General features: G+C 43.0%; 1 protein-coding gene across 8 annotated transcripts in view; it reads right to left on the reverse strand.

Moving 5' to 3' along the window:
• TTC23 (tetratricopeptide repeat domain 23) overlaps positions 1-21433 on the reverse strand; it is a 131588-nt gene that overhangs the window by 4331 nt on the left and 105824 nt on the right. For 4 of the 8 annotated variants that reach the window (XM_017886915.1, XM_017886914.1, XM_017886912.1 and 1 more), the window contains 3 exons: positions 20006-20133; positions 13927-14076; positions 5899-6021 (listed from right to left, as the gene is read on the reverse strand). In XM_017886915.1, coding sequence (XP_017742404.1) covers positions 5899-6021; positions 13927-14076; positions 20006-20133 — 401 coding nt within the window. Of the gene's footprint in view, positions 1-4601; positions 5227-5898; positions 6022-7937; positions 9800-13926; positions 14077-20005; positions 20134-21433 lie in introns of those variants that run through there. The other 4 variants (XR_001888158.1, XM_017886918.1, XM_017886917.1 and 1 more) reach the window with 3 other exon arrangements.

Here is a 21433-nt window from a genome sequence, read left to right on the forward strand (position 1 = left end):
TTTTTTTTTTTTTTTTTTTTTTTACGGAGTCTCACTCTGTTGCCCAGGCTGGAGTGCAGTGGGGCGATCTTGGCCCACTGAAACCTCCACCTCCTGGGTTCATGTGATTTTCCTGCCTCAGCCTCCCGAGTAGCTGAGATTACAGGCACCCGCAACCACACTTGGCTAATTATTGCTTTTTTTATTTTTTATTTTCCTAATTCTTTTTTTTATAATTCTTATTTTTTTAAAATTATACTTTAAGTTCTAGGGTACATGTGCACAATGTGCAGGTTTGTTACATATGTATCCATGTGCCACGTTGGTGTGCTGCACCCATTAACTTGTCATTTACATTAGGTATATCTCCTAATGCTATCCCTCCCGCTTCCCCCCACCCCACAACAGGCGCTGGTGTATGATGTTCCCCATGAAGTTTCACCATGTTGGCCAGGCTGGTCTCAAACTCCTGACTGCAGGTGATCCACCTGCCATGGCCTCCCAAAGTGCTGGGATTATAGGAGTAAGCCACCATGCCCGACTGGAAAATATCTTTATGATCTTGAGGTAGGGAAGTATTTCTTAGACAAGATCTGGACAAAGCAAAAGTGAAAGACTGATAAAATGTAACTATATGAAAACCTAAAATATTTGTGCACCAAAATTCACCATAAGCAAAGTAGAAAGACAAACCATGCTGAGGAAAGATTCTTGCAGTGTACAGAAATGAGAAAGGTTTAACATTCGGAATACATGAAGAATTCCTATAAGGTAATGAGAAATACCAAACCAAACCAAAACCTCTCAATAGAATAACAGTCAAAAGATATAAACAGATTATTCAAAGAGTTGAAATCTGATGAAATAAACATGCTTAATCTCATTAATAACCAGAAATACAAAGTAAAACTTCAATGAAGTAGGTACCATTTCACCCATCAGCCTGCAAAAACTACCAAGCTTTGTTAAAGATACAAAACAACAAGAATTCTTTTATATATTGATAGTGGGTATTCAAACTGGTATAGTCCCTTTGTAAGACAATTTAGCAATATTTAGTAATATATATGTAAACTGTGATGTGTATATTATATATGTATGTGATATAGAAATGTTTGATATATGTATGTGTATATATAACCACATACATGAATCTCATAATACAAAGTCAAGGGGTAAAAGAAAACTACAGATGAATACATATATATTATAATTTATATGAAGTTTTAAAACATGCAAAATAAAACCATAGTAAAATAAGAGCATGGGAATGATATCAAATTAAAAAATGTAGCTATCTGGGGATGGGGTAGGTATACAGGGGACTTCAACTGGATGGGTCATGTTTTATTTCTTATATTGAATAGTGAGTTCAAAGGTCTTTGTTATGTTATCCGTACTTTTCTGCATAACTGAAATATTTCATAATATATATTTAAAAAATTGGATGAATTGTGCTACATGGTAATAGCTTGAGTAAAAAAAGTGTGAGGGTTTGGGGACTTACTACTGAAGGCTGTTTATTCATTCTGATCTGCCAACCATTTTTAGGTCTTCAAGAAAATTAAAATGCAAGCAGCCAATTGCCTTTGTCTTTATAAGCTGTGGAAACTATAAAAACTGTCTGAATGTTTCAGTCTGAGGAATTGAGAATGTGGTTTTCGAATCTGAGAATGTGGTTGTCCTTTGAAAATAGTAACTATCACATGAGAATATGACAGGATTTTTTAAATAACAGAAAATATTCACTATTTCTTAGTCATCTGACTAAGAAATATACAGTATCAAGAAGTAGTAAACTCTTCTTGTTCTTTTATTTAATGCATAATTCAAATTCTACAAAGGCAAGGATCCCTGTCCCTCTGTCCAACAAGCCCTTGACTTTCTAAATCTGCACAGGGACCTTGGCCTGGCCTAGGCAACGGGCTGAGCTGCTCATTCCATGGGGTTGAGCCAACGTTGCTTTAATGCTTTAGGTTGTTGTGACCCTAGAAATTTAGGAACTTTGATTAAGTTCCGTTGCTTTGAGGGGAGGGGATGGGGACACGTTTTTGATACCCATGGTACCTGATGAAAACCCTTCCAGCACCCTGCTTGGGTTACAGCTATTGGAAGCCTGGGCACACTGGGCCTAGCAGAGGAGGTGGTGCTCAGAAAGGGCCACAGAGCAAGAGAGGCAAGATGCTTCCCCACACTGTCGCCCATCAGTGAGAGGCCCCTCTCTCTAGCATTAACATTGCTTACCAGAATAGACTTTATTTTGCCCAGAAATACCTTCACTCAGTGTAAAAGATCAGGGCTATTTTTAAAGCCACCCAATCTTCCCTGTGTTGATATATTTATGAGTGCCTCCGATGCAGCTCATTTTGAGAGGTGATGTTGTCACTGCTTGTCGTTAATTCATTCACTGTGGCATTAGAGTTTTACTGACACTGTAACAATTAGTTGAGACAGTCTGAGGTCTCAGTTCACTCTGCCTTAACAGATTGCCTTAAAATCTACTATTCGGGAGGAATCTCCATCCTACCCCTTTGGTGATTGAAGCTGCTTCTCCTTGGCCTCTCCTTCTCTAGGGATAGAAATAGACTATTTGCTGAATATGCACGAATCCCTGGGAAGAATGAGAAGGCAACTGACAGTGCTTATTCAAATTATCAGTGGGTCTACTAACCATCCCCACTTGTTACAAACCTTGGTGCTGATCATTTTCACTACTATGTTCGTAGAGAGAGTGGGGTTGAGAGAAGACTGTGGTTGGGTCAAGAGATCCTTTTCAGTAATCAAGCCCTGAAGAGGGGAGCCCCATCCTTACCCTATCCCTAGACCTTTGTCAAAACTCAACTCTTCCTGGTATTAATATATTTTTTTCCCCTAAGGTTACTTATCCTTACTAAGGAGATTTGCCCAAAATTCCAGCTGAAGTGAAAAGAGATGCAAAGGAGTGTCAACTAGGAGACAGAAACAGATCCTCAGCCCCTCACTAATCCCTTGTGTGATTACAATGTAAGGTCAGGCACCAAGGCTGGAAAAAATGGTCATCCATTAACTAAACTAGTCTTCCAAAGATAGCTTTTTAAAGCAGCAAAATAACCCATTATGGACTTCTACTAGAAAATGTTTTATATAGTTATATATTTATCTAAGAAACATAAACTGAATTTTTCAACATTCTGCTGTTCTTAGCTAAATTTACTTAAGCATTTTTGTGTGAAGTAGGTGTTTTGATTCTTTTGTTAACAACATAGGCATTGACAGAGAGGAAGTCAATAAATGTTAATTGAACCTACTGGAGCCAGGCATTGTAAACATGTCGCTGAGCTAAGTAAAGAACTCGCCAAACCTTGACAGTAGAACATTCTCCACCATAAATAAAGGTACTCTGTGCTCCCCAGATTCTTCTGAGAGGCAGATATGCTCCTCCTTGAAATGAGCCAATAAGGGGTGTTTCTCACTTTGCTTTAAAGTGAACAATAAACTGAACTCCTGAGTGTCCAGATGAATTTTAGGAGCCATTCCTTACATTGCTCTTATTCTCTTTGATTTTATATGCAGGGTTGTGAGAAATCATTTGTGTTTCTATTGTTCCTTAAATACCAAACAGGGAGCTTTTCTTTCCCTTGCAGGAAGACAAAAGGGAATGTCTGCTTTTATACCAGCCTGCAGGCTGTCCCTAAATGGGGCCATGTTTGTCTTGCTCACCACTGTGTTCCAGGGCCTTACACAACCCCTGGCACACAAGCAGATGCAGTAGTTGTTAAGTGAGTGAATGATTAAATAGGACAAACACGTAAGCTGGGGAAATTCTTATATGGAGTCTAGACTCCTTAAGACACAGTTGGACCCTAGGGTTCCAGTGGCTCATCAGTTATTAAAAACCTCGGCTAGGGAAGTCCCACTGGGTGTGTGGTGTTAAAAACCCTCGAAATTACAGTCCAGCCTTCAATGGAGAAAGACGGCTGTTCACTATTTGCTGCTTACTCTTAGGAGTCATTCGGAAAGCTGGGGTAGTTAAGAGACAATCTTAAGCATTTGATGCAAACTTTCAGAATTCTTTTTGACATGACTTTGAGGTTTGAAAGCTAGCAGTCTAAGGAGCCCAGGAGCCAAGAAAGCTGGGATAGGTGCTATCAGTTAGTCATCTTCCTAGCTGTGGTGCCTTTGAGCTAACACCCTTCCCAGTGTGGACAGAGGGGTGGCTCAGTGGCAGCTATGGCATCAGGGTTGGGTGACTCACTATACTGTCATTTAAAAACCCACAGTAATTCCATACCCAAACTCAGGAAGAATATTTTCTGTTTTAGGGGGATCTGTGAAAACGTGCAGTTGTTACTGAGGGCCATTTTCCTAGCAGCATCCTGCAGAAGTAGATTGGTGGTATCTCCCTCCCTTAACCTCCTGCCTAAGGTCCCAGAATTGCATCGTAACTTCTATTGAGGAATTTCAGATGATGAAGGTACCGATGGAACACCTCCTATTAATGGAGACAGTGCAGCAAGGACTGCAACTAAAGGGTCATTTAAGTTACAAGGCTACATGACTCCGTAACAGAAAATCGAGAAAAGCATACTATTCATTCCTGGTAAGGTTCCAAGCCAGGCTTGTCAAGCTATTACTTGTATTTTGTACTTACATGAAATGAAAAAGCTAAAGAAAGGTAAATTTAAAAAAATGCTCTAACGCTGAGGATCTGAAATCACTACTCTTCTTTACACACATGCCAGATTATGTCCACGGGGGAGAAATTACTCAGAAACTTGAAAATTGTGCTTCTGTTTTCATGTCAATTCTCAAGGCTGATACTAAGAGAAAAGATGACTCCGGAAGCCTTTCTCCTTGGAAGCGTGAAACGTGATACATCTTTCAAGAAATACAAGTACGCTTTCATTTACCAACCATTACAAGGCAGGCAGAAATGACTAACTTGGGGGAATTGAAGGGGTAAACCAAAACATAATTCATCAGACAGCCTTCCCCTACAGAAACACAGTTGGGGTAGTGGGTGGTTTTTCTGAGCTGCACAGAAACCAGCCTCGTCCTGGCTGGACGCATGTCTTCGTCCACATTCGCCACTTCCTGAAGCAGGTGTCTGCTGAACACCTGCAACACGCCAACCCTGTGGCTACCTCAGAGATGCAATGGAGAATGGGCAGAAGTGGGCCTTGCTCTCAGGGGGCTTCCAATGGAGTGGCAGAGACAGGTATTTTTAAAATACATAAATAAACATGTCATAACAATCTGTGATAAGAGCTGCAAAAGAAAAAAAAAGACGATGGGGCTATGAATGAATACCGGGGGGTGTTGGTGGTGGTCGATTCAGGGTACCTGGGCCAGCAGAGGCCTATGTGAGGAGGTGTCACTGGAGTGAGACCTGAGGACTGGGGAGTCAGCAGGTGAAGAACAAACAGGGCAGGATGGGGATGGAGGGAGGTGGTGGGGATTGGGGGGAGGAGGAGGTGGTGGTGGTGGTGGGGGTAGGGAGGGCTCACAGGCAGAAGGAATTCCGAGTGTGTGTTTGAGAGAACACACCCCTGCATCCTCTTTTTTCTCGGTCTATGTCTCTCTCTCTCTGTCTCTGTCTCTCTCTCTTTCTGTCTCTGTCTCTCTCTCTTTCTGTCTCTGTCTCTCTCACACAGCCCTGCAGCTCCCCTACTTGGAGGGCCAGTGATCCTATGGCCTGAGGACTGAGGCACTGGTTGGTGGGTAGGGAGCCTCCCATGAGAGAAACACAGGGAAGGTAGGAAGGGGGATGCTGGGCTTTGCAGGGAAATGGGAGATGAAGGATAAAGGGGGTGAGGTCCAGCCACTGCCACCCGCACAGCTCCTCAGAGCAGACTCTTTCAGAAAGCTCTCCCTGAGTATCTCCTGGGTGCCAGCCCTGGGGGCATGGATGTCATCCTTGCTGTCTCCCTCACTCCTCACCTCCAGGTTGCCAAGTCCCATGGGTTCTATGTCCTTATCGACATCCCTCGACTCCCCCACGACTTTGTTCCATCCCTTGGCCACTGTACTGGAGCAAGGTACCATCATCCTTCTCCACAACAACTGCAATACAAATATTTAGAAAATAAATGCATTGGCAGGACTTGCTATTGAGAGAAATCCTGCTGTGTACCCACATAGAAATTATGGTTTCTTTTTCAAGTAGAGCCGGCTTTTTGTATAAAGGCTGGATTTGCCTATTTCTAAGCCAGCCAAGGAAAAGGATGCAGACTCTTAAATGCTGGGCCTTCTGAACTGCCTTCTCTTGGCAAATTTCCCTATTACATGGAGCTTAGCGATCTGGTTCAGTCCTTCCTGAATCTGTGCTATCTACACCAGCCATTCCTGACAATTGCTCTTTCAACTTGTTTAAGGTTACACTAGATTTATGTAACAAGAGCTTTTGCTTTTCCCTCCATCCCTGGACATGTACCCATAAACTCACTGTTTCCAGCGAAGCTCTGAAAAACTGCTGGAGAGCCTCAGGCCGGAATGGTCTGTCCACACCCACAGTTCTGCACCCCTCCAGACCTTGTGGGAGAGGTGATGACCCTCTGAGGCACTGTACACTCACTAAGCCATGGTCAGAGTTCTGATGTTTGAGGAGCTTTCCACAGCAAATGTAGCCTTGTCAGTGGGCAGCTTGTGTACACTACAAATCAAGTGTTTTCCAAGGGAGAGCAAACATGGAGGGGCACTGTGTCTGGGTGCCACAGCTGGGCACGCCCAACCTCAGGAGGGTGCCTCTTCCCTGCAGCTGATGATGTCAGGGAGGCCTGTGGTCAGGAGAACTGGAATTCTTATTCCCACACAGCCTATAGTGGGCAAGGGAGGCTCCACATTCATTCTTTTTTGTTTTTTGAGATGGAGTCTCACTCTGTCTCCCAGGCTGGAGTGCAGTGGTGTGGTCACGGCTCACTGCAACCTCTGCCTCCCAGGTTCAAGCAATTCTCCTGCCTCAGTCTCCCGAGTAGCTGGGATTACAGGCATGCCACCACCGCACCTGGCTAATTTTTGTATTTTTAGTAGAGATGGGGTTTCACCATGTTGGCCAGTGTGGTCCTGGACTCTTGACAGGTGATCCACCCGCCTTGGCCTCCCAAAGTGTTGGGATTATAGGTGTGAGCCACAGCGCCGGGCCTCCAAATTCACTCTTAACCAAGATAAGAATGAATGACCATGACCCCTTTAACAATTGGCTCTCATTCTCATATAAACTGATTTACAAACATCTTCAAGTCACGAGTGCTTGAAGAGTCTTTAAGCACACTTCTCAACCCAAGAACAAGACTTTTTATATGCAATTAATGTCATTATGACCTTCTCTTTAAAAAAAGGTGGGCTGTTGCGGTCCAACAATGGGTTAGTCAAAGATGATTAGAAAAATCAGGATCAAGGACAGATGAGGCTCTACACATGAAAACAACGTGAAGTAGCATGGTGGCTCTGTGGGAACTCCAAATTTGGCTCTGGATTTCCTGGTATATCCAGGACAACAAGGAAAATACCAAATATGCTAAAGGGAAAGTAAAACAAAGTGGGCCACTGATGGAATTACAGGGAATGGATTCTAACATAAGGTATGGCCTTCCCCAGGAAGGCTGTGTGTATTGGCCTGCTTGGAGGAATGGCTGGAATATAGCAGGGACTCGATAGCCTGTTCTCCAGTCTTGACTTATGACCACATAAGACCTTCCTAGGCCGGGCGTGGTGGCTCACGCCTGTAAGCCTAGCATTTTGGGAGGCCGAGGCAGGCGGATCACAAGATCAGGAGTTCGAGACCAGCCTGGCCAGCATGGTGAAACCCCATCTCAAAAATACACAAATTAGCCAGGCATGGTGGCATGTGCCTGTAGTCCAAGCTACTTGGGAGGCTGAGGCAGGAGAATTGCTTCAACCCGGGAGACGGAGGTTGCAGTGAGCGGAGATCGTGCCACTGCACTCCAGCCTGGGCGACAGAATAAGACTCCATCTCAAAATAAAAAAAAAAAAAGAAGAAAAAAAAAAGACCTTTTAACATTGGCTTTCTTGCCTACAACCTCTGAATAAAACTATGTTCCAATTCCTTTCTTAAAAGATTCATTTTAGTGGGCTTTGATTTTTTGAAGAAAGGGGTCACATAAAATTATTTCATTCTTTTATGGAAATGTTTAATGCCCACAGCTAAAGTAGTGAGGCCGTGGATTGAACCCTGCTGAAGATAGTACCTAATAAAGAGGCCAGATGAAGGCTGGACCCAAATCTGACTTCACACTGTTCTTGGGCTCAGCATACTCCTGAGGTGTTCCTGATCTATGAAGCAGCCTTCAGGAATTCTTTCTGCAGCCTTTCACCTGATGAAAATGTTGGTGATGATGCCCATCCTAGAATACAATCAGGTTTCTCTGTTGTACAAGTAGGTGAACTTTTGCTGTGGAAATTTCCATCTGGAGCCAAGAGAATTCTGTGATTTTCCCCTGCAAGCAGATGCCTTTAAAAGGCAGATCAATAACATGGTTTCCTTTTCGGTGATTTAATCCCGCTGTGTGCCTTGTTTCCCAGGCCTTCCTGTTTTTTGTTTTTCATGCCTGTGGGGCCATGCCTGGACCATTCAGCGCAGGAGGGTACATCTGGAAAAGCCACTGTTCAGTGGGTTCCTGCTACTGAGTTGAAAACTTAGGGGATGCAGCTGTTGTTGTGATAAAAACAAGAGACACTTGTCAGGCAGTGTTTAGCTTTAGGAACTGCTGGCTTCACAGAGTCGAGTGCTAAATACGGCATTTGAGAAACTGCAGTCAGCAGCAGATGTGAAAAGCATGTTTTAAGTCCCCATTTGCGCCCTCGTATTCACAGAGCAGTCAGCCTGTCCTCAGACAGGTACATGTGGAGGAGTGGAGATCAAAACTGCATGCACCACAGTGCACAACCTTCAGAAATACAAGTATCCATCGTTTCTCTTGGAGTCTGGCAAACGGTCAGGTATCTTTAAGATGCCAATGCTATTGTTTTCAGGACTGATGGTAAACAAGGCCAAATCAGGAAAAAGGGGCCACCAAATTCTACCACAGGCTTTAGGGGTGATACACCCTGAGAGTTTCTTGAAGCTGAGCTGATTTTTAGCCTCTTGGGTGGCAGTGTGGCCCAGAGCAGTGTTTCTCAGCCTCCGCCTAGGAAACTGGCCAACATGCAGAACCCTGAGCACCTGGCCCCTGCCCCAGAGACTCTGATTCAGAAGGTGACCCTGATGCAGGGGGCTCAAGAAGGATATTTGGTGAGCCACTGGCATAGAGGAAAGAGTCGGGCCTTACATAAGAGTAACCTGCCCACAGACCACTGGCTTACTTCTGGGAGCCTCAGGCTCCTTCTCTGTTTAACAGAGCTATGCAGGTTTGACCTGCAGGGTTGCTGTGAAGATGAGGAATGATGTATGAGCCGCACCTGGCAGCAGTGAGTGTGCGGTGGGGCACATAAACCAGTTCAGTCCCACCAGGAGCCAGCAGTGACAGTGTAAAGGTCTGTGTGGTCCTGCTCAGCCCTGCTCAAGTTTCTGTGTATCTCTGTTATCATTTGCCACCCTCCTCTATTCTGAGGTCCTTCTCCTGCCTGGGGTGCAGTGGCTGGGCTGAACCCTAGGAAGAGTTTTTCCAGATGTCATCTACCTTCTTCAGGGGAGAAGTGAGGAGGGGGAAGGAAAGCAGGTATTCTCAGTGGCAGGCAGCACCTTGGCTCTGCGTTTTCCTCTCTCCTGCAGAGGTGCTGATGGTTGGAACAGCTTCCCAGTGGCCTGCAAGGCCTGCACGCAGGCAGTCTCTGGTGCTCATTAGAACAGCCTCACTCAGTTCATCTCATTCGATCCCTAAAACTGTGGGATGGAAGGAGGACAAAGAAAACTGAGTCCTCTTGTCTCCATTCTTGGTCCACTCCATTCCATCCTCAACACTATCCTCATAGTGATTAAAAAAAAAAAATTCCAAAGGACAACTCTAGACCCATTGTGCCCTGCTTAGCATTCCCTCTAAGCAGCATTCCCAGCTGCTTAGAGCAAGGCTCAGAAAAATTTTCTGCAAAGGGCCATATGGTAAATATTGTAGACGTAATAGTCCAAGAGACAAAGTTGAGGCTATTAGGTAGGTGCAGCACTTACATAACAAGACAGAAGACAAATTTCTACAAAATTTCTTTTCATATAATGAGCATTTTTTTTTTTTTGGCAATATAGTTCTATAGTTCTACTAATGAGAAAAATAGATAATTCAATAGTTCTATAGTTCTATTAATGAGAAAAATAGATAATTCAAGCGATTTTCCTGCCTCAGCCTCCCTACGTAGCTGGGATTACAGGTGTGCACCAGCAGCTAATTTTTGTATTTTTAGTAGAGACGAGGTTTTGCCATGTTGGCCAGGCTGGTCTCTAACTCAGGTGATCTGCCCAGCTCGGCCTCCAAAGTGCTGGGATTACAAGCATGAATCACCACGTCTGGCCTCAGGTATTTCTTTATAGCAATGCAAGAATGGCCTAATACACCAACTCTTAGGGTTACTGTAGGAGTTAAATGAGTTAATATACACGAATTGCTTAACACGGTGCCACTGGTGTAACAACCACTCAAAAAGCACTGGCTCTGTTTTTACAGGGTCTCACTCTGTCACTCAGGGTGGAGTGCAGTGGCATGATCTCGGCTCTCTACAACCTCCACCTCCTAGGTTCAAGCAATTCTCCCACCTCAGACTCCTGAGTAGCTGGGATTACAGGAGTGTGCCACCATGCCCAGCTAATTATTTGTATTTTTAGTAGAGACAGGGTTTCGCTGTGTTGGCCAAGTTGATCTCGAACTCCTGGTCTCAAGTGGTCTGCCTGCCTCGGCCTCCCAAAGTTCTAGGATTATAGGCATGAGCCACCGTGCCTGGCCAGCATTGGCTCTTACTATATGGAGGTGACAGATGCGGAAATGCAGGGCATCTGCCACCCTCAGCTTCCGTCTCACCTCTCCCTCACCAAAATGTCTTTGGCATATGGGTAATGTTTAAATTATTAAAAATGATTGATCTAATATATTTCTTCCTGGCTAGACTGGGAACTCACAAAGACAAGGATCGTATTTGTCTTGGTCACTGTTTTCCCTCAGGTCTGGCTAGCACAGTGATTGGCCTATTGAAGGTGCCAAGTAACTATTTGCTAACTAACTGATAAAAGATATGTGTCACCTCACCAACAAATAGGTGTCACACGTTACAAAATCTAGTGTCTTTTGCAGCAGAATCAGAAAAATCGTAAGAGAAAAATACTTGATTTATAGGATAGCCCCTCAGAACTAGTTAATTCTTTTGGTTTGATTAATTATGTTACTTAGGGTTTCCCAGGTTTTCCCCATTTTGAAACTAATTAATGTAATGAAAACATATGATGTAACTTATGAGATATATTTAGAATAAAAGAAAATTTCATATTCATAAACAGATTAATAAAATGAAAACAAATGAATTAAATTCCCAACTCATAAACACAGAAAAACAATTTTAACAGAGTAAAACAAAATAAGGTACAAGGACAGAAATAATAAAGATAAAATCAGAAATTAAGGAAATAGAGAATAGGATTTATGGGATTAAAGTCCTGGCTCTTTGAAAAAATTAACAAAATAGACAAACCAAGTCAAGGAAAAAGGGAGAAAACCAAAATATAAAACTAAGAAATTATAATGGGAAAATAACTGTTAAAAAGTAGAAAGTTTTAAAATTCATGAGACCACTTTTCAAATCTCCATGCAAATAAATCTGAAAATGTAAGCGAAATGGATAATTATCTAGAAAAATACAGTTTGCCAAAATGACCCCATTAGGGACAGAAAGCTTCAATGGACCACTTTTTGTAAAAGAAATAGAGAAAATTATCAAGGAATTTCCCTACAAAAGAAGCACCAGGCCTAAAGGATGTCACAGAAGACACAAACCTCCAAAGACTACAGAGTTTCAATGCTACATAAATTCTTTCAGTGCACGAAAAATAAGGTAAACTTCCAAATTATTTTTATAAGCAAATATAACATTGATCCTTAAACAAATAATGCATACAAATATTGGCACAAAAATCCTACAATAAATGTTAGCATATAGAATCAACATCTGCTATGGTTTGAATGTGCCTCCCAAAAAGCATGTGTTGGAAACTTAATCCAAAATGCAACACTGTTGAGAGATGGAGCCTAATGAGAAGGGATTAGGCCATTAGGACTCTGCCCTCATGCACAGATTAATGCTGTTATCTTGGGAGTGGTTTCATTATGAACAGCTGAGTTTGGCCTCCTTTTTTCTCTCTCTCCCTTTCTCTCTCTCATTTCCTTTCGCTTTCTGCCAAGGGATTATGCAGCAGGAAGGCCCCTGCCAAATGTCAGCCCCTGGATCTTGGACTTCCCAGGCTCTAGAATTATAATAAATAAATTTATTTTCTTTATAAATTACCCAATCTCTGGTAGTGTGAAATAAATTTATTTATTGTGATTTATTTAAATGATCTAAGAAGAACCATCTGATAATCTCCACTGATGCTGAAAAAGCCTTTGGTAAATAAAATTCAACATTTAGTTCTAATTAAAAAAGCACTCATGAAAATAGAAATTGATGGACACTTTCTTAACATGGTAAAATATATAAACCTTAGTTCTAAAACCAGCATCTATTAAATGAAGAATCACTGGAGGCATTTACACTAAGATCAGGAACATGGCAAAGATGCTCATTATTTCCACTGCTGTTTATTATTATATTGGAGGTATAAGCAAATGCAATTAGACAAACGAAATAAATTGGAGGCATTCAGAACTGGAAAGCATAAAGTAAAACTAAGTCTATTTGCAGATGATGTAATAGAATACCCCCCCCCCCAAACCTGGGAGAATCAATGACTGAATTAACTCAAGCAATAAAAGAAGCAATTAGCAGGATATAAAATTTACCGAGAAACCAACTGGGTTCATATGTAAAAAAAAAATCAAAAGATATAACACTAGATAAATCTCCATTTATAATAGTAATAAGGAAGATCAAATGGTTAGAATTAAACTTAATAAGAAATATACAAAACCCATATGAAGAACACTTTTGGATGTGCCTGAAAGATATAAAAGTAGGCATGAAGAAATGGAAAGATACCCCTTGTTCTTGGATAGAAGAACTCAATATCACAAAGTTGTCAATTTTCACAAGATTTATTTAAAAGTAATGCAGTAAAAATACCAGCAAGCTCTTTATGGAGTTAGACAAATTGATACAAAAATTCATGTAGAAAAAGAAACATGGAAGAATAGCTAGAACACCTGATATTCTAGCAAAAGAAAAGCCATAAGGGGTGTCTACTCCTATCACATATTAAATCATTCTGTAAAATCTCTGGAGTTTAAACTGAAATATTGACACATGAATAAACAGAAAGACTAGTGGAAGAGAAGAGAAATCTAGAAATAGACTTAAGTCCATAAGGAAAATCAGTATATGATGAAGGTGTTATCTGAAGTCACTGGAGCATAGATGGGCTCTCTGATTCAATGGTGCTGGACAACTGGGTGGCCATTTGGAAAAAAGGTAAGATTAGATCCATTCCTCATGCCATCCACACAAATAAACTCCAAATTTAAAAGAAGAAAAAGAAGAATGACAATTGAAGAATATGTAAGAGAATTCCTCTATAAACTCAGTATATAGAGAGAGCACCACAAACATAAAGGACTGATAAATTATACTATGTAAAAAATTAAAAATATTTGCGTAGTAAAAATAATTGATAATTCATTTAAAAAACATATATGTCTAAGAGGCTTACTATGTCTTTTACCCAAAAAGTATTAGCTTAGATCTACCACAAAAGTGATGTCATCTTATCTAAACAAGCCACTTCTAAAGTTTCATTTAAAAGAACCACCACGAGGGAGAGAAATTGACCTTGGAGAGGGGAGGGAGAGCCTACTCTTGTGTTCGTACTGGTTCCAGCTTTACCTTCTTCAGTTTCTTGTGGGCCTCACTGTGGTTCCCCTGCACCAGGTCTGCTCCTCCCAGGAGCCGGTATGTCTCTGCCACCTCGGGACTGAAATCGCCAAATACTCCCACTTTGGCTTCCAGGGACTCTCTCAGGATCGAGATTGCTCTCTGTGAAAGGAACAAAAAGCTATCTGGTTAACAAGTTCAAAGGCTGATTAAGATCAGTGCCTCTTAAGAAAATTACATAACTTGTATATTTTCACATGGGTGTGGTAGTCTCATGAGCTGAGCCTATTCTCCTCTTGTATTAGTCCGTTCTCATGCTGCTATGAAGAGATACCTGAGACTGGGTAATTTATAAAGCCAAGAAGTTTAATTGACTCACAGTTCCTCATGGGTGGGGAGGCCTCAGAAAACTTATAATCATGGCAGAGGGCACCTCTTTCATAGGGCAGCAGGAGACAGAAGTGCTGAACAAAGGGGGAAAAGCCCCTTATAAAACCATCAGATCTTGTGAGAATTCAGTCACTATCACAAGAACAGCATGGGGGTAACCACCCCCATGGTTCAGTCACCTCCCACAGGTCCCTACCATGACACATGGGTATTATAGGAACTACAATTCAAGATGAGATTTGGGTGGGGACACAGCAAAATCATATCACCTCTGGTTGAACAGGAGTCAGGAAACAACACAAATGTGAAGAAAGGTGTAAACTATGAAGAGCGAGGACACCTGGTAAAATAAACCAGGTAAAGGACACCTGGCAAAATAAACCCACTCAGCCATTACAGGAATCCATTTCAGTTGAGTAGTAAGAACAAAAGCTGACAGGGATCAGTCCTCACATGTCAGTAATTGTGCTGAACACACACAATTGTGTGTGATCTCATTTAATTTTTGCTGTCTTCTTTAGATGGGTAAAATTTTAATCCTCATTAGGCAGAGGAGGAAACAGGAACAGAGCAGTTAAGAAACCTGCTCAGAGGCCGGGCGCGGTGGCTCAAGCCTGTAATCCCAGCACTTTGGGAGGCCGAGACGGGCGGATCACGAGGGTCGAGGAGATCGAGCACCATCCTGGCTAACACGTGAAACCGCCGTCTCTACTAAAATACAAAAACTAGCCGGGCACGGTGGCAGCGGCCTGTAGTCGCCAGCTGACTCGGAGGCTGAGGCAGGAGAATGGCGTAACGCGGGAGGCGGAGCCTGCAGTGAGTCCTGGAGATCCTGGCGCCTGCACTCCAGCCCCCGCCCCCCGCCCCCCCCCCGCCCCCCCCCCCCCCCCGCGCCCCCCTGGGCGAGCAGAGCGACGACTCCGCCTCAAAAAAAAAAAAAAAAAGAAACTGCTCAGAGTCAGAGGACTCAGTCTATGTTGGTGCTAGGATCGAATCCAGCCAGCAATTTTCATAGCTGTTTTTTTTTTTTTTTTATCCATTCTCAGCAGATCTTCCATTTTACAACAGCAGGTGGAAATCTGGAGGTTTTTTTTTTTGGTTTTTTTTTGTTTTTAGACAGAGTCTCTCTTTGTCTCCCAGGCTGAAGTGCGGTGGCATGATCCCAGCTCCCTGCAACCTCCACCTCCCAGGTTCAAGTGATTCTCCTGCCTCAGCCTCCCAAGTAGCTGGGATTACAGGCACCCACCACCATACCTGGCTGATTTTGTATTTTAGTAGAGACAGGGTTTCACCATGTTGGCCAGACTGGTCTTGAACTCCTGACCTCAAGTGATCTGCCCACCTTGGCCTCCCAAAGTGCTGGGATTACAGGTGCCCACCACCATACCCAGCTAATTTTTGTATTTTTAGCAGAGACAGGGTTTCACCATGTTGGTCAGACTGGTCTTGAACTCCTGACCTCAAGTGATCCGCCCACCTTGGCCTCCCAAAGTGCTGGGATTACAGGCACGAGCCACAATGCTCGGCCTAATGTTCATACATTTTAGTCCCATGCTTTTCTCCCTCTGTCCATAATGCCATTCTTACAGAAGTGAAAATACAGCGTTCCTGGGCAAATTATCTATGTATAGAACATCCTGAACACACTCCAGGCTTTACTATTCTCATAGGAAATCGTTTAGGAAACTGAAAGTAAACATTCCAACATGATGTGACATTTTGTTTGGTTTATCCAATTTATTTATACTAACATGGAATAAAAAATATGAATTGGTCAGGACAGTATTTCCTGATACTAGCTTCTTCAGACACCAAAATATGCGGGGGAAAACCCTGTTAAAGTATGTCAATCCTCCATACTTCCTCCAGAAATTCTTCCACGATCTTCCACATGAAGGCACGACATCAGCTGCAGAGCATGGATGCTGAATTTGACTGCCAAATACAGCATGGACCATGGGAGCTTCCTCATGACACAGCCCCAAAGGTGTCCCGAAAGTGCTCCACAAACAGAAGGACAAGGAGGGCCTTTCATCCTTTTGTTGGCAATAATACAAGTCAGGGGCCAGGGCTGGGGTAGGGGAACCACATTACAGGTGCTGATGAGGCAGAAATCAATTTCTCAGGTGAAAGAGGAATCCCTGTAGAGGCAGAGTGATTGTGTAACTCACCAGTGAGGCCCCACTGAGGTACATGAGGGACTAGAATTTAAATCTAGACTTGCCTGAGGGTAAAGCCCATCACATCTCCCAACTTCTGAGAGCAAGGACTTAGACTGATGAGAGTGTTGGGTTTGGTAATATTTCTGTGGGAATTGACTGTCAGATTTACAGGAGCCAGTGATGGGGAGAAGACCCAGGGAGACTCCCTTTCTCAAATGAAGCTTTGGCTACTGTCTACAGCCTGACTGGGGAAACGGGGTCGATGTGAAGGAAGTTAAATGGCACGGGTTTCTAGGAAACTGAGATGGCATCAACCTCTGCTAGGAAAAGTTTAATGGAGAGGAGTGAAGAGTAAAGAGGACTTAGGTGGGCTGAGAAGAGGGTATGGGCAACTGGGAGCACAGGAGGAGCACATGGCCTGTTGACAGCCAGTGAGTGACCAGGCTGAGGAAGTCAGAGAAGATTCTTGAGCAAAAGAGTGGCATAACTAGAATACAAACCCTCATAAAGTAGCTTAACCTGTGGCAGAGTGACCTTCACTTACATTTTACCTTAAAAGGCATTTAGGCCCCCAAAGATCATGTTCCACAGTGCCAATGGCCACGTGCTGTGGGAACATCTGGGATGGCCTGAGCACAGCCCCATTCTTGGCTCCGGGACTGTCCTTGGGCCCGGCCCTTGTTGGCCATGTTTGGCTGGGCAGGGGGTGTCACACACAGGGGTGCCTGGCCGGAGCATGGGGAGGGCTGAAATCCAGCCTCTGGTCCCCTGCAACCTGGATGGTATCTACCTGAGGAAGGGGCAGCTTTTTCTATTATCATAAGGGCACTGGATGGGCTGGTAGTGGCCCTAGAATGAAAAGAGCCAGTTTGCTAAAATCTTTGAGGGCAGCTTAGGAGAGTGAGGTGCATCTTTTGATCAACACTGATCTGGGTGACCTGGGCAAGGGCAGTGAGGCATAGCATCACTGACAGTGAGCATTGGCTGACTCAGCAAGACACTATGGTGGGAAGCCAGACAGTACAGACGAACTGATGCATGGCCCATGGGAGTCAGAACAGCCAGCTGGCCTGTGGCCAAACATGCATCCACCTCTCTGCTCATCACTCCTCACCACAGGCAAGAGGGTCTCTGCTTTCACAGGTTCAGTCTAGTTGCAAGACAGATGTTAAATATCCACGTGAATATATACTTACAAATATTTGATGCCATCAAATGGATTCTGTAAGGAAGAATAATGGGGAGTGTCTAAATGAAGCCTGGGGGAGAGGAATCAGAGAAGCTGATAAGAAATGAAGAATGGGTTAGCATTGGCCTGGAGATCAATGAGGAAGGGCCTTCCAGGAGGAGGAAACAAAAGCTGGCACTGCCTGGAAGTGGGAATTAGAAAAGGCCAGTGTGGCAGGAACATGGATCAGGGAGAGGAGGCAAAAATAAGCCTGGAAATGTCAGTGGAGCCCAGGTCATGGACAATACTGTGGGCCATGTCAGGATTCTAGTTTATCCTGAGGGCATCGGGGAGCCAGTGGACTGGCTTTTACAAATTAGTGTTCACTGGTTAGATCTGCTTTTTGGAAACATCACCATGGCTTCCTTATTCTGAGTGGATTAGAAAAGGGCAAGCATGGAAAAAGCAGCTGAGAGACAGGAACTTGTTAGAGCGGTCCAGACAAGAGATGATGAGTGGCAGGACTAAAGATGGAAAACAATGGATGCCCCATTATTCTGACCTGAGCACTCCCCTTAAGTCTTCTAGAGATGTGAGGGGAGATGGGGAGAGAATATGATGCCCCTGGAAGGTATTTCTCTCCCTGGGGTTGGGTGACCAAGAAAACTCCCATTTGTCATGGTGATTGTGGCCCTACTTTGGCCTGAGAAAATGGGTATATCTACATAAAAGCCCATGTTCCCTAACTGAGAGAAGGTGGGGGTAGTGGGGGGATTAAGGATGAGAAAAGCGCTGTGGGGGAGGAGGTCTACAGATGGCAAGGGAAATAAAGTGTTTCATTTCCAAGATTTGCCATGATAGGTTAGAGTTGAAAAAAATATATAGCAAGCCCTCCATATCCATAGATCAAAAATTATATGGGAAAAAAACAAAAATAACAATACAACTATAAAAATAATACAAATAAAAAATAGAATGTAACAACTGTTACCATAGCATTTACATTGTATTAGGTATTATAAGCAATCTAGAGATGATATAAAGTATTCAGGAGGCTATGTCTAAGTTACATACAAATATGACACCATTTTGTACAAGGGCTTGAGCATCCTTGGAGTTTGGTATCCTTGGGGGTTCTGGAACCAATCTCCCACAGATACTGAGGAACAACTATGTATATAGATATGTGTGTGTGTGTGTGTGTACACATATATGTACTGTGTACATATGTGTGTATATATGTATGCATGTATGGTTTTCTAGGAAACTGAGACGGCATTAACCTCTGATAAGAAAAGCTTAACAGTGGCGGGCGCAGTGGCTCACACCTGTAATCCCAGCACTTTTGGGAGGCTGAGGCGGGTGGATCACGAGGTCAGGAGTTTAAGACCAGCCTGGCCAAATGGTGAGCCCCGTCTCACTAAAAGATTTTAGCAAACTGGCTCTTTAGTAGAGCCCCGTCTCTACTAAAAATACAAAAAAATTAGCTGGGTGTGGTGGCGGGGGCCTGTAATCCCAGCTACTCAGGAGGCTGAGGCAGAGAACTGCTTGAACTCAGGAGGCGGAGGTTGCAGTGAGCCGAGATTGCACCACTGCACTCCAGCTTGGGTGACAGAGCGAGACTCTGTCTCAAAAAAAAAGTTTAACAGAGAGGAGTGAAGAGTAAACAGGACTTAGGTGCGCTGAGAAGAGGGTGTGGGCATATATGCACACATACATATATATACACATACATATATACATATATATGCACACACATATATATATAATTGTTCCTCAGTATCTGTCGGCGATTGGAGACATATATATGTATTAATATGTATACACACACACATATACAAAAGAATAAAGCCACGGTATGCTAGGCTTTGCAAGGAATACGTTTCCAAGGGTTTAATTACCAATGAATATAAGGTCTGGGATTTGTTCTATTTTTATAAGCCATGTAAATCATGCTTGTATGAATCAATACTAAACAACTGAGCTGTAACTTCTGCACCGTATAGTTTTCCTTAGATATGCAAATTCCATTCATTACCCAAACTGAGGAGAGAGGGATTAGACACACTAACTGCCACACTATTCCAGCCAGATCTGCAGGACTTCAATAAGCAGGGCCTGTCCACTATTTCTTTAGGATCTTTTGTAGGTGGGCATGACAATCTATATTCTCATGAAGTCTCCTAGCTTCTAAGAGCAAGTATCTCTGGAAGCTGCCTGAAAGGAGCCCTAGCTTTATTTATGTGTCCCTCTAGAGATTGGCACATGCTTTGCACACAATAGGTGCTTAATGGATGCTTGCAGAGTAAAGGAGTAGCCCTTTGGATATCAACTGTGAATAACTAGACAGTTGTGATCCAAACTCACTTACCTCTTTTTGTCCAGTCATTTGTAGAAAATGGCAAAATTCATCTTGAATTGAAAGAAATTTGGCTCTTCCCATCCCTTCAGAATCCTTAAGATGAGTCATGCTCTCTTGAAAATACTGCTCAGCTACATCTGAAGAAAAGCATTTATTATAACTTTGAAAACTGCTCACAGATTTGAAATGGAAACAGAATAAATATACTGTTAGCAGTGTTGAGCTATTTGAAAAGAGGTATTGGGACAAGAAAAAAAACAGTTAAGACTATCCTTTGCCCATTAATCTACCTGTTTCATTAGAAAGAATTTAGGTCTCGAAAGATACCGTAATCTACTTTCCTTAATTTTCATACATCTAGCTTTCCCGGTGATACATAAAGAAAAGTTACTGCAAAAGAAGAAACTATGCCCTAGATCTGAACACACTGGTAAGTTTTCAGGTTGATCAACCATCAATTCTTCCTATAACCTTAGTTATAGGGTAACTATAACTTTACTGAGGGTAGGACTCTGAAAGTTCACTTATTTTGATGGATTTGGAGGGTAATCTTGGTACGTATTTATAAAACATGAAAAATCTGGAAAATATTGCTGACATGCTGCTGAGGGAAGAAATCATTCAAAACCCCAATCATTCCAAATACTTCAACATACAGGTTATAATATAACACACATATTTTTAAACGCATGCCAATCTTGAATGCAAGAAATAGAAAACCTCAGGTATGGAAAATGACGAGAGAACTAAAAGCTAGAGAAGCGAGTGGGAGCTGAGGTTGAATGGCCCATGAGCATATTAGAGAAAAGGTCCATCTACTAATACTGGGGCTTTCTAAGTCTGAGTAGGACTAGGGATGAAGCCTGAGGATCATTTGTGGTGGAAAGCTGAATAGAACTCCCTGCAAAAAGCTGGTGTGGCCCCCAGAAGTCTAAGGTGACCCATGACCCTTGCTCTTGTGTAGTCCCTCCCCTGTGGTTATGGATGGAACTTGTGAGTATGAAGATATAGTTCTCCTGAGATGAGCTTATGTTATAGGGTACAGCTGACTTTAAGAAAGTGAGATTATGGCCAGGGGTAGTGGCTCACACCTGTAATCCCAGCACTTTGGGAGGCCAAGGTGGGAGGATCGTTTGAGCCTGGAAGTTCAAGACCAGCTTGGGCAACACGGTGAAACAAAAAATAAACAATACAAAAAAATTAGCCAGATGTGGTGATGTGCACCTGTCATCCCAGCTACTTGGGGGGCTGAAGTGGGAGGATTGTTTGAGCCCAGGAGGTTGAGGTTTCAGTGAGCTGTGATCACACCACTGTACTCCAGCCTGGGTAACAGAGCCAAGACCCTGTCTCAAAAGAAAACAAAACAAAACAAAACAGATTATCCCCTGGGCCAGACTTAATCACAGCTGCTTTTTTTTTTTTTTTTTTTTTTTTTTT

The sequence above is a fragment of the Rhinopithecus bieti genome, unplaced genomic scaffold (genome assembly GCF_001698545.2).
Source record: "Rhinopithecus bieti isolate Rb0 unplaced genomic scaffold, ASM169854v2 scaffold_15821, whole genome shotgun sequence".
Lineage (NCBI taxonomy): Eukaryota > Metazoa > Chordata > Mammalia > Primates > Cercopithecidae > Rhinopithecus > Rhinopithecus bieti.